The following is a 14,176-nucleotide window of genomic DNA, read 5'->3' on the forward strand; positions in this document are numbered from 1 at the left end:
CTGTATCAGAGAGGCTAGTAAAATACATACTTCTCTGAGGTGCTTTCTTGTCATAGTGTCACTCACTATTTTCAGGGACAAGGTCAGGAGCAAGAGAGGCAATTCTGAAGTAAAATACCAGGCAGTGGCCCACGTTGATAACTACCAGTTCTTCAAGTCACTCAGTGCGTGAGGTGGGCAGAGCTTGAGATTTGCAGCTGGGAGCCAGCAGGGAGCCCATTCAGGTCCAACTAGGCCTCTAGAATCTTGGCATGTGACCTGTTTTACTTCATTGCAAAGCAACTAGCCCCATGAACATTCTGGTTCATTCTGGAATTTACTCAACTCCACTTGAAAGCAGGTGTGCGCCCTCTCAGATTTTGCCTTATTTCCCAAGTGCATACCATATGCTGTGGTATAGTGGGTACACCATGGGCTGGCATCACATGGTATTTTGGGTTGTTTATTGAACAACCCACTTTACAGGAAGATACCAATTACCAGAAGCCTGATAGTGGGTTTTTGTTAGGCTATTGGAGGGATGGTCTCTATCACAGCAGTTAAAGGTCAGCAAGGGAGGATTCAGATAGATTTTGGAAGTTTAGGAGTCTACAAAGGGGTTGTATGGGGGGAAAGAGATCTGACTATGAGGGCTAGAGCCATGAAGGATTTAGGCACTTAAATCCAAAATTTAGATCCTCAACACCCCACTTTAGCAGCTAACCCCACAGGCACCTAAATTCCCTAAGTGCATCAGTTTCCGAGTCCCCATAGATGCCTAAATTTCTGCTGGTGAGCATGCAAGCCAACTCAGTCCTGATGCCCAGCACTTAGCTTCTGCCTAAGTAGGCATTTGCCCCACCTATCTTGGCTGATGTGGTAGGCATGCTCTGAGCATGCTTACCAGATTGAGCCCCCACTCAAAATGATGGTGGTGTCACTGCTCCCTTTACGTATGATCACCCAGTGCTTAGAGCTCTCATGAAGGCTATGAGAAACTAAGGTTCAAATCCCCCTCGGCCTGGTGTGAAGCAGGGACTTGAAGCTAGGTTTTCTATGTCCCAACCACTAGGCCATACTGGGCTCCTACTGCTCACCTGTGGGAAGCTGTTACAATTTTATCCACTACATAGTCATTGGACCAGAACATGCATGAGAATGACTCTATAGCCCAGGGGTTGGGACACTCCCCATGGAGGTGGGAAACCCAAGTTCCAACCTGTTCCATTGACGATTTAATTATTTATACAAAGTGAAACAGCTTCAACAGGAGAGACTGAAGGAGCCCCACCTAAGAATGCCCCATAGCCCAGTGATTAGGACAGAAACTCCAGGAGGGCACATGGCTATGAATCACAAGTGGAAGAAAGTGTCCGCTTAACTCTTTAAGGGTTGGAGCTTAGGTCATGCTCCTTTCCTCAGGATTTTTTATTGGCTAGCTTATTAGCTGTTCAGTTTATTGGCTTTTGTGAATCCCAATCTTAGGCACCTAATTATCCCCATGCCTTGTATGGGGAGCCTGGGCACCTAACTCGGCGTTTTGAATTCTACTAGGCTGCAGAGCACCTAAAAGAAAGACGTTGCAATGCCTATGTCTTGTTTGTGGATCTTATCCTGAGTGTCAAAAGACCACAGTGAATTATACTACTACCAGAGTAAGGGAGCTGGGATTGGCTAATCAAAGCAGTACAAACTAGTATAATGCAGAAACCTGTTTGTCAGGCCATTCTTTCTTCACAGGAAGTTACCATGGAAAAGGAAACCAGTTCATGATGTAGAAGAGCACATATTGTTGAGGTTCTTCTGGTGAATTAGAATCCCATCCATTCAGGATTGGAGTGACTACATCCACAGCACAGCTTGGAATGGGAGTCCAATGGCTTCTGGCTATCGAAGGTGGCATCTGAATGCAGAGAAGGGTATAGAGATCTCCTGACAGGAATGATAATTCAGCGGTATAAATGTGCTAAGTTCTTCCTGTTTATTTCTTCAGGCTCAAGAGAACAGATCCCAGGAGTTGGCAGCTAGACATGCGGGCACAGTATTGTGTATTTAGCCGCAAGTAGGTTGCCAGTTCCCCAGGAAGTTCACAGTTGGGTCCCAACAGTGAGGCAGCTCTGAGTTGGCCTGAATGGAGGAGCAACAGCTGGGGTTAGCAGATGCCCCTTTTATGCTTGCTAGGCTGGGCGAAGCCATGTGAATAGATCAGTGTACACCTGGGGGAGGGGGAAACTATCTGGGGATTTGGTAAAGGGGTGGAGTTAAGAATTAGGACAAAGATTAGGGAGTGGAGCCAAGTACTTTTCCAGGGGTAAGTGTAACCTGGCCAGAGATTCCACAATAGAGGGTCTGGAAGGGGAGCTACCTGGCCTTTGTGAGGGGAGAAGGCCAGGAGAGGGGTAAATCAGCTAGTAGCTAAATTAGATGAGTGGGTAAGGATAAGGATTTCCCATCACAAAATTTCATGTTATTCAAAGAGGTGGTATTCTTCTCCAACTGAGAAGTGGGTATGATTCTGGTGGTGATTAAGGAAGGAATTGGTAACAGCCTGGATGGCGGGAAGCAGCCAAGGAAATTGCTAGTACCTCCCTGTGACAGATGCCAGTGCATGTACTCACTCAATAAGGATCCAGTTCCTTAGAAAACTGGCATTGGAAGCAGACTAGAAGGCATCTCCTAAAGAAGCTGGGGAATTGGGCTGGGTCTCCTAATGTCTGGTATAGTGAGACAACTCTCTTTCTCACCTCATTAACCCTGAACAGTATAGGGGAAGGCAATGGGGCCCCAGCAATGGTGTTGGGGCCAAGGTAATGGGGTCACTAAATCCCCAAATAGTTCCCCCCAGGTACTCACCAAATGGAATAGAAGGTGGAGAGCATATCACAGGTGGTAGAAATTACATTGGATGACCTGAGTTGGATCGGTTATTGCTGGCTAGTTCCCAAATATGTTACTTAGTAAAGTTGCAGCCACAGTTGCCAACTTTCACATGGTAAATAAGCACCCCAACTTTCACAATAAGCCAAAAATCAAGCTAATCCCATTTCAAAACAAGGCCAAAACAAGCCAATCTCTAAGAACCCCAACACTCTATGTGCCTAGATCCCCCCGGCATGCAGTCTAGGATTGTGGTGGGCCCACTGTGCACCCCTGACTCTCTCCTCCCCTTATCTCCCCTTGGCCCTGCTTGCTGGGAGCCGATCGAAAAAAACGACTACAAGCCAAACCAGCTACAAGCCAAAAACTCGCCAACAAGCAACTCACAAGCCAATTCAGCCAAATAAGCCCAATTTCTGCATTTTTTCACAGGTTTGGCATGTCTGGTTGCAGCCTAGTTAAACCATATTCTTGGTGTCTTGGTTTTTCTTCCTGCAATGGCTCGGACAATTGATTAGATTCTCATCAACACACCCATACACAAAGTCATCCATCAGTAAGAGTCCTGTTAAAGGGTACTAGTTTGAAGTGTTTGGCATTTTGATTATTAGACATGTTCCCTCTAGGCCCCCAGTGGATAAATGTTTCTTACCTTCTCTGTAATCTAGATATTATTTGTGTGTGGTCCATTTAGTTTAATTATGATAGCTGCATATGCTGTTCCTTCTGGAAAATAACAAAATAAAAATTATCCATTGTCTGGATATTGTAGTAGAACTTCACTTAGTACTTAGCCACTTTGTTGGAGGAGAACTGACATTTTAAAAACAGTTTAATAGAAATTAATCGTTTTAACGACATGGATATAGAAGTTAAGTGAACTCACAAGAGGATCTGCCTTCTTAGGGTCTCAAAGCACCTGTAACCTAAGCATAAGAAATGATCAAATGCCCAAATGAAGGATCATTAGTCATTCTATTTGCTTCACAAATGTAAACCATTTAAACACGTTGTATCCAGTACTGCACACAAGTTGAGAAATGGGGGAATAAAAATAAACATTTAGGTCAAATTACTAGGTTTTTTTTTTTAAAGTGTGTATCATTAAGTAATATTATCTTAGTACTGGAACCAAGTAAGCTAAACGTTCGTTAACAAGAAAATATTCTGATTTTTATTTTTTCACGTTATCAAGTACACAATTACAATAATGTCACACATCCCTATATGATTCCATGTATTTTGTTTTTTCTTTTTCTTTTTTACAAAGTGTACAGAGGGAGGGACATACAATATTTAACAGGGCATTTCTACAGAACAATAATTTATATTGTGTCCTTGTAAAAATCTGTACCTTTTAAAAACATTAAACTGAAACATCCATTTTATAGCATATGCTAATCAAATTATTTAAGAATTAAAACTAGCCTGTAACTAATGTCAGTACATTAACAATAACTACAATTTCATTTTCTCTTTATACAGACAAATACATTTTACAAAATCCACTTGACCAAACTTTTAATTACTCCTTTAAAAAACAGGTTTCAGTATTGTGCTTTAAAAAAAGTATGTATGATTCCAGACTACATAAGAGAAATAAAGTGTGTAAAGTGTTTGTGTTCTTAGTCTTTCAGCTTATTTAAAAATATATAGTTCAAAATGGCTGGAACTTCTCAATAATATGGTGGGAATTTATGTGGAATTTATAGTTTTCAGCTTTCCACTTGCAAAACACTTAGAGAGAAAAATCTATCTGAACAAAGACATTTTGCAAGATTTCAGTAGAAAATGTGTACCAAGTTTTCACACACTATGGACTTGATCCTGCAATATACAGCTTGCAGGCAGACTGCTATGACCACATAGATTCCCACTGAAGTCAGACACAGGAGTCTGCTCCCCAGTTACACGTGAAACGGTCAGGATCTCTTTATTATTAGCAACATTAGCCAACGTAGGACTGGATCAGTACGTCTGGCACTATTAATCAGACATCACAAACAAGTATGGGGAAAAACAGCATTAGAAAGCATTAGCCTTGCTTGAAAAGACAAGTCCAAGTTAAACTCAAGTGTTTACACTTACAATAAAACATATGGACCGGCTGAGCAATAGCTGCAGTTCTCAATAAGAAAACAAAAATGGCAAAGATTTAGGATACAAACATCTGAAAGAGGAAAACTCATTCACTATGGGTCTGATTAAGGACTGAGAGCCAACTTCTGCATCCCTTGCTCCCAGTGAGTAGTCCTATTACAGATAATGGAACTACTATCAGTAAGTGCTACTTGGTAGGATTAATGCTTGCAGAATCTGTCTAAGCCTATAGTCATTTGGGGCCACATCCTACAATCCTTACTCAATCAACCACTTATTTCAGTGGGAATTTGAATAAGGACTCCAGAATCAGGCCCTAATACGGAACTTGTAATTAAGCAATTCAGTTTTGTTTTACCTTTTGTCATCTCAAGATACATGACTTTATATCTTACACATTTATACAGCAATTAGTAACCAATATTGCATTGCAGCTTTATCTTAGTAATAGACTTCAGGTGGTAAAATTACATACTATTATAATGCTCTCCCATTTGTTTATAAACAGACTAGAAAAACTGGGTTAATTCTGGATATTAAGTATTTAATAAACAGCAGCTTAGAACAGCTGCTGATGGTTCATGAAAATGTTCTCTTTAAAAACAGTTCTGCCTCTGTCATAATTCATTTTTATTAAGGCTATCTGCATTAAAATTGGATCTTTGTTCCTTAAAAATCATCTGCTCCTACTATTTCCTGAAGTTCTCTCTCTAAATAATACATTTGCAAAATTATCTGAGACATCTGTTGGACTTTAGAATAAAACTAAAATAATTCCCAGCAAAATCTGATTTGACCCAAATACTGCTGTTGCATGTTGTTATACATAAAATCATATTCAATTTGGGGGTACACTTAGCTGTACACACAAGAAGTTGCAGCCTATCCAGGTAAGTGGAAGAGCTATATTTTATATTTCCAATGTTAGTCAGCAGGAAGTTGAGAAAACCAAAACTCTTTTGTGATACATAACCATTCAAAGACAAAGAAGCACAGAGAATAAACATAATACTTATGAATAAATTCTTACTCCAAAAAGCATAAGTATTAAAAAAATGCCCCCATCATTTTTACTTATTATAAAGGGAGGAATGAGATCCTTTGTAAGGAAACCTGAATAAAAATGCAAAATGTATTTTTTGTTCAGTAATATTAAATATAACTGCTCAAATGGAAAGTTTTTAATATGCCGTAAGTTCTGTATACACAAAATAGGACAAATAGGTTGGCCCTAACATTATTCTTGACATTAAAATTCTCCATGTTATTTTGTACGTCTGACCATTTTAGCAAGAGAAAATTTAAAATATTTTTAAAATTCATAACAAAACTGCATTAACATGGACACTGAGTACCAACAAAGTCAGTAAGATAAATGTTTAAATAAGCTATTACGGTTGAAAAATTCAGTATGAGACAGGGTTTACTGTATTAAATGCAACTTTATTGTTGCCATCTTTTCCTCATTTATTAAACAAACTGAATAGAATTCAGAACACGCTATTGAACAAAACGTATAAAAGTCAGCTAGAAGCAATAATCCTATTTGTATACAGCAATAAATCAAATGCACAGTATTTTTTATTTTTATTTTTTTGTGATCGCAGGTGATTGGCTTTAAAATAAGCTGACTGCCTGAAAAGCAATATCCTTTACAACTCCAAGCCGTAAGTCTGTAAAAGAGACTTTAAGGCAGCCCAATATCTTTATGATGCCGCATAATGTGCTGGTTCTTCTCTGAAGGCCTTCGGAAACCTTTCTTGCAGTATTCACAACGGTGAGGGTAGTCTTTTGTATGAATAGAAATAACATGCCGTTTGAAGCCTGAGGCATCTGTAGTGCTATACTCACAGTACTCACATTGATAAACTTTCCTGCCACTGTGCGTTTTCATGTGTTTTTTTAGCTCATTTTGTTGCCTAAACCCCTTTCTACATCTCTTACACCTGAATGGAAGATCCTTTGTGTGAACTGAGAGAATGTGGCGACTTAGAATAAATGGATCCGCAATCTTAAAGTCACAATGTCTGCACTGGTGCAATTTTTTACCCTTGTGGGCTGCCACGTGTTTTTTCAGTTCTGAAGGCCTATGAAAGCCTTTATCACACATATCACACTTGTGAGGGTAATCCTTTGTGTGGACTGAAATTATATGCCGTTTCAAATCACTTGAGTTTGAGCTCTTGTGGTCACAATGCAAACACTGATGTGTTTTGCTTTCTTGATGTATAAGTATATGCTGCTGCAGCTCTTTGGTATCTGAAAAAGTCTGAAAACAAATATCACACTTGAATGGCATTTCCTTACTATGTTTAGTCTTTACATGAGTTTTCAAATTAGAAGAGTCAGCAGACCTGTAATCACAATACTGGCACTCATATGGCTTTTCACCAGTATGGATTCGCATATGCTTCTTGAGCTCTGATGGATGACGAAATCCTTTGCCACACTCTACACAAATATGAGGAAAGTTCTTGCTGTGGACAGCCAGCAGATGACGACTCAGTAACCCTTGTTCCGCTGTCTCATAATCACAGAATTTGCACTTATGCATTTTGTTGGCTCCTTTGTCCCTATGCACCATCTTGTGAGTAAATAAAGCTCCTGCATGAGAGAAGCTTTTCCCACACTCATCGCATTCAATAAGCTTTTCTGTTTTGTTAGTCAGCTTGTGACTCTCCAGATGGTTATGTAAACTTATTTTTTTATTGGTAGTGTAATCACAGTCCGTGCATCTGTATTTCTTCTTAGTAAGAAGGTGCTCTGGATGGTTCTTCATGTGCCTTTTCAAGAAACCTCTGGATTTAAACTTCTTTCCACAAATCATGCAAGGGTAGACAGTCAAAGGATGGCCATCAGGGCCAATGATTATTGCTGAAAATAAACAAAGCATGATGAAATTGACTGTCAAACATTCTACTTCAAATCATTTAATTAATATTATGTAACAATAAGTAGTACTGTTAAATAAATCCAAATTAGTTACTTCCATTAATGTTATTAAGTTCACTTTAACCACTACTCTGCACTAATCCTATAGCACTGACAGTCAGAATTTCCCAACACTAACAAGTGCAGACTCAAAACTTCTGTATTTGGCACTACTGTCAAGTATGAGACATACAGAGAGAAGGGCATCTTTACAACCAATGAATCAATGTCACACAGACTACATGAAAGAAATTTGTAGAAACTCAATAAGGAATAAGATAACATGTCAGTGATTACAGACCCTTCAAACATTCCTCAACATTGTCTTTAATCAGAATCGATACGTTTTAATAAAAATGGAAAATGTATATTAAAGGACAACTTCTATGAATCAATGACACAACCTCACACAGCAAAGTATTTATGGTCCCCACAACATTCCAGATTTCAAAGTTTAACAAAATGAATTAAGTCCATTCATACCACAAACACTCCTATGCAATATAATTTCTGTAATATATTGTACATTCTGTTTGCTATTAGATCAGATAGCAGAGGAGAGGATGGATTTTTTTCATATATGAATGGCAAGGAAGTAGCAATCATTTCTTTCAGAAGCAGAACTTACGTGTGTTATCCATGTCTTTTTCTTCTCAGGATTATACTACTACAATGAAATCTACATAGATTTACACATTAAAACCACCCTCAGACTGAACTTGGTGCAAAACTCATCAGCTCACTTGTTAAGTGGAACATCGCCTTGTGAGCATATTACATCGGTGCCATATGATCTGCACTAAATATCAAGGACCTATGTATCCGAGACACTACCTCCCTCCTCATGCCATATGTCATGGTTACAAGCAGGAGAGATGTTCAAACTGGACTCCTCTTGGTATGAATGGGAGTGGGTCAATGGGAGAACATTTTATGTAAGGGCTCCTCAGCTTTAGAACTCATTCCCTCATCTTTGTCCAAATTAGCCTGAATTTGATTACCTTCTGGGAACATTTCCCCTAAATAAGGGAAAATTAACAGGGTGGTTGGTGGTACAAAAGGAAGGATTATTTCAACCTCTAATTCACTTGGTCTGCTATGTGGGGGCTACATGAATTAGAACTGATGCAGTTTAGTTACAATGGAAAGGAGTTTTTGATATCTGTGTTTTAAGTCAAGGACACCTAAATAAATGGAGAGGTGCTCTTTTTACTTCATTAGAAAAATAAATAATTCAGGGAAGGTAGAAGCCTACTAATGTCAACATCATGCACCTGCTCTTGTGGTTTCAAGGAAAGATTCTGAAAAAACCATTAGGGCAACTTATTTCATAATTATAGTAAGTTTAAGAGACATGAGAGAACATGTATAGAAGTTATACTAGATAAATTAACTTATGATATTCAAACTTCTTTAGTTACTTGTTAAATTAACTGCCATAACTAACTTTATTCAGTTTAACGTATCTACAAAAAAGACAACCAGCTTTTTAGAAAAGTACCATTTACAGCAATATTTTATTAGGCCAAGATCAGTTTTTGAAAAAGGTTGTATATGCTAGTCAATTCAGATTTGTTTAACAAATTAAATGTATATGAATTTAACTTTTTGCCACAATATTGCTTTTGTTTTGTCTCAGAAGGATTCACTACCATTTGAAGCTGTGATGTTAAGTTTTCCTAACATTTTTATTTCAGAATTTTAAAAAGAAAATACAAGTTGGCTTTGTGAGCTGAACATCTTGCCAACAAATTCAAGAAGCAAAGTAACCATATTCTCTCTACAGAACGTTGTGTCTTCAAGTCTCAGTGGCAATGCACATTTGTTTATGAGCATCCATATGTCTCTATCAAGGTGCTTTTATGGCCCTACCACTAAATTACCTAAGCATCTAAGTACTCACCTGTTTGGTACTGCCTGGATTCAGGTCTCCTCCTTTTCTTTGGTTTTTGTTTAGCTAGTCTCCCAAGTCCAGTAGACTCATCTATGTGCAAGAGAGCACTTGCAGTGCCATTCCGACTTTCAATCCCATCAGTATTATTACCTAATAAAATAGATTAAAATTACCTACCACAGTTACTCTAAAATTTATTTGGACTACAGAAACTATAATGATAAATGAAAAATAGGCAAGAGAACCTTTTAACTTGAAAACTATTAGCTAAACTATGGTAATGTTGTTAAACCAAAAGGCCATTAAAATTAATTCATCCACAAGCACTCTTCTCAGTATACGACAAAATCTAAGACTAAAACAACTGTATAACTGAGTATAAACTGAATGGTGCAGGTACTGGATTTGTATGGGGAAGGATCTGGATTCACATCCAATGTAGTTTACAGAAGAAAACAAAGGTTTCGCTCTTTCTAATCTCAATATTGCATTTTAAGAAAAGATTTTCCCATATATTTCTGGTTAGTAATTCTGTACAAAGAATTTCTAATCTCAGGGAACATGTGCAAGTTACAAATTTTATACCTGATGTCCATTATTCCATTAGGGTTCAATCCCGTAAGACCTCTGTGTGTGAATGCCCATTCTGTTCAAGCCAACTTACTTGACGATAATGGAAGTTCCATATGCAGAGGATTTGCAGGATTGACCTTTAATTTGGGAGTCATTGCTGAATGTGCTAGAGACTTTAACATGAACTAGAACAACATGAATATACATAACATACTCTATGCAAACCTGGAAATTTAACTTTGTACAAATTACCATATATACTCGTTCATAAGCAGAATTTTTTTTAGTAAAAAAGGAAAGCACCAGAGAAGGGGGTCGTCTTACAAACAGGTATAGAGAGGGAGAGGTGGAACACAGCCCCTCTCCCCAACAGAGGGAAGAAGGAGAGGCAGCACAGTCAGCAGAGACAGAAGGGAAGACACGGGGCTAGTGTCTTTCCATTTCTGGCCACGCTGCTCTCCCCACAGCCTCCGAAGCAGGAGCAGCTCCAGGGCTGCAGCTCAGAGCAGGCTGTGGCCGTGCCGCACTGCCCGCTAGAGCGTGCTGCAGCCGTGCTGCCCGGCCCAGCCCACTGGAACAGGCTGCGGCCGCGCCATCTCCTCTGGTCCGCTGGAGCAGGTTGCGGCTGCGCTACCCAGCCTGCAGGAGCAGCTCCAACCAGGTCAGAGACATCCTCCCCGGATCTCCCCAGATAAGGTGGGAAGGGATGGGATGGGGAGAGTGTAGGAGTGAGGTCATATGGGGGGTAGTCACAGGTTTACTCCCCTGACTCCCAGCTTCTCCCTCTTCCCAAAAAAATGTCCCCACCAGTTGCTGTCCTGGCCCGTCAGGGTAAGCAGCTGGCACGCCAGGATACTTTGTCTACTTAGGTTTACCTCCATGCCTGTGGACCCTCGAGGTAAACAAACCATCTCGGCCCCCCAACCCCTTATCTTGATGACCCGGAAGCCAAAGTTTGCTGACCTCTGAATTATAGGGTAGGCTTATGAATGGGTTATAAACATTTTCTATTTTTACTTATCCATCTTGAGGGGAGGGGGTCAGCTTATAAACAAACCGGCTCACAATCGAGTATATACGATAATTTTAACGAGTGTGAACAATAAACTCAACACTCTATAAAACAAAGAAGATACCACCCATGCTCCAAGCTTACATTCTAAATATACAAACAGTAACAGAATGACATATAACACACCAGATAATGGGTATAACTACAAGTGAAATCATTAAGATTTGTTTTTTATTTAAGAACACATCTTTTGTTGGTTGTTTAACATTGATAAGATTTTGTGGAATATGTAAGCTTTAAGGAGTGATCTCACAAAGAGTGGTCTCTTTATGCTCCAGGAGAAGGAGGCAGTTCAAGGTGGAAGAGGTAGCATATAAGAAGGTGTGAAGACAAGAATGGGAAGAAGACAAAGGAAGCAGCTAAATAAAAGCAAAGAGTTGAAGTGGGTTTTTAGGAATGAATGAAAGAAAAAATGCAGGCAGGAACAGACTCATGCATAACCTGAGGATTCTGAACTTCATATATCAGCTGAGGAAAGCCAGAAAAAGGGCTGAAGAGTCTGTGTGGCAGGTGCAGGTGACAGATGAGTTTGGAAGTGAGAACCAATTTCACATCTGACAACAAAACATAACTGAGCTATGTACACAAGGGTCCTTACAGATTATGACATGACAAAATTGGACCTAAATGTTCTCTAATACAGGAAACTGTTTCCCCTACTTTCTAGAATGGAAAGTAGTAGAGCCACTGGATTCTGCCACACCGCAGCAGAAAAATAATAAAATGTGATTATTATTTTTTTAAGTCTCCCTAGTAACATTACCTCCATCACTCTTTTCTCCTTTGAACCTGTCATTGACTTTGAGGTTTCTCATCTGCTCTCCTCTAAGCCATCTTCAACCTACCCCAGTGACACTCAGGCCTTCCAGGCCACGACTTCTGCTCCCCTTTTCTCACCTCTCCCATCAAATCCCAAATCCTGACAATACAAGCACACTACTGTTTCCCACGCCCTAAAAGATCTCCACTTTAGATTGACTTGAGTTCTTCAAACTCCATTCTGGATCCCCATTGAAACTGCACTCACTGAGGTCTCGTCTGAATTCTTCATGGCCAAATCTAAGATCTCAACCCCACCCTCACCCTCCTTGATCGCTCAGCACTTCTTAACAAACATTCTCCTCCTTGACATATTTGTTCTCTTTGCTTTTTATGTCACCATCTTCTCTTGGTTCTCTTCATCTTTTCCAATCATTTCCTCAGCATTTCATTGCCCCTTTTCTGACATTACTGACAACCCCACCATGTTCCATGTCACTTAGATCTGTAATCAAGATGTCATCTTTTATTCCACTCTCTCTAGTGCCACACATCCAAAATATGTTCCAATCTTGCTGCTTCTTCCTCAAAAACATTTTTAAGATCTAGAATTTTCTCTGCCTGCACAACTAACACTCTCATCCAAGCCCTAATCATCTATCTTCTCCTTCTCTATCCTGGAAAATCCACTTCAGTCCACTCACGTCCATCCACATAGGGGTTAAGATTCTGCCCATATTGCTCCTCCTGAGAACAACCACTGGCATCCCTTTCCCATCAGAAATTCCATTTTCTTCTCCTCATCTTTTAAAGCCCTTCAGTATGCTGCCCCTACCCACTTATCCATTCTTCTACCTCAGTGTTTCCCAAACTCGGGACACTGCTTGTTTAGGGAAAGACCCTGGCGGGCCGGGCCGGTTTGTTTATCTGCTGCGTCCACAGGTCCGGCCGATCACAGCTCCCACTGGCCGCAGTTCGCTGCTCCAGGCCAATGGGAGCTGCTGGAAGCGACGCAGGTTGAGGAACATACTGGCCGCCGCTTCCAGCAGCTCCCATTGCAGCGAACTGTGGCCAGAGGGAGCTGTGATAAGCCAGACCTGCAGATGTGGCAGCTAAACAAACTAGCCCGGACCGACAGGGGCTTTCCCTTTATAAACGGCGTCCCAAGTTTGGGAGAAACTGTTCTATCTTACTGTGTTACCTCTCACCTCATCCCTTCCAGGTTGCTGCTAATGCCAGCCTCAACTGCCATCTCTAAATTAATTTGTACAGTCATTACCCTGCTGTTCTTTCAAATCCCCCCTCAACAGTCACTTCAACTGTGAGGAGTACGTGAAACTTTCAACTAATAAAGGACAGGTAGGTACACAAAAGGGATGTTATTTTTTAAATGACTCACACAGCTAGTTAGCCATGTGTTCCTATCACTGTTGCCTTTATCCTTCCTCCTTCATTCTTTAGTTTGTTACATCACTTGTTGCAATTTATTTAAAATTATACTGTAAACTCTTTGGGGCAAAGACTGTCTCCAACTATGTGTTTGGACAGCACTTAGCATATAGGGTCCCCATCTTGATGAGGTACCTGAGTGCTTCTATAACATAAATACATAAATGACCTACTCCAACAAGGAGAAAAGTCAGTTCAGATCTCAATTAGTGCCCAGATACCAAAATTCAAGAACAACAATTCTGAAATATTGGAGAACAACTCAAGAATTATTTAAATGGAAAGTACAGTAACAGCGTCCCCTTCCCGCTTGCTTTTTTAAAGTATTTCATTTTCCAAGTACCAGATTATATATTTATGCATTCATCCAGGCACCCCAAAATAAAGTCACATGTTGCTTCTCAGCTAAGATTTACATGAATCCTACATTCTCCTGGTTGTCACTTTTGACAAAAATATTCATCTCTCTATTTCCAAGTCAGCCTTTATTGTACACCAAAACTGTGAAAGCCAGAGGCACTCAAGATACAATTTTTCAGCTG

At 40.0% G+C, this 14,176-nt stretch overlaps 1 protein-coding gene across 2 annotated transcripts in view; it reads right to left on the bottom strand.

The window, feature by feature from the left end:
* Positions 1-4,007: 4,007 nt before the first annotated feature.
* Positions 4,008-14,176, bottom strand: part of ZFX (zinc finger protein X-linked) — a 33,564-nt gene continuing 23,395 nt past the window's right edge. For both annotated transcript variants that reach the window (XM_050936515.1, XM_050936516.1), the window contains exons 7-8: positions 9,791-9,931; positions 4,008-7,830 (exon numbers count right to left, since the gene is read on the bottom strand). In XM_050936515.1, the coding sequence (XP_050792472.1) occupies positions 6,644-7,830; positions 9,791-9,931 (1,328 nt within the window). In that variant the 3' untranslated portion in view covers positions 4,008-6,643. The remainder of the gene's footprint in view (positions 7,831-9,790; positions 9,932-14,176) is intronic.

This window comes from Gopherus flavomarginatus, chromosome 1 (genome assembly GCF_025201925.1).
Source record: "Gopherus flavomarginatus isolate rGopFla2 chromosome 1, rGopFla2.mat.asm, whole genome shotgun sequence".
Lineage (NCBI taxonomy): Eukaryota > Metazoa > Chordata > Testudines > Testudinidae > Gopherus > Gopherus flavomarginatus.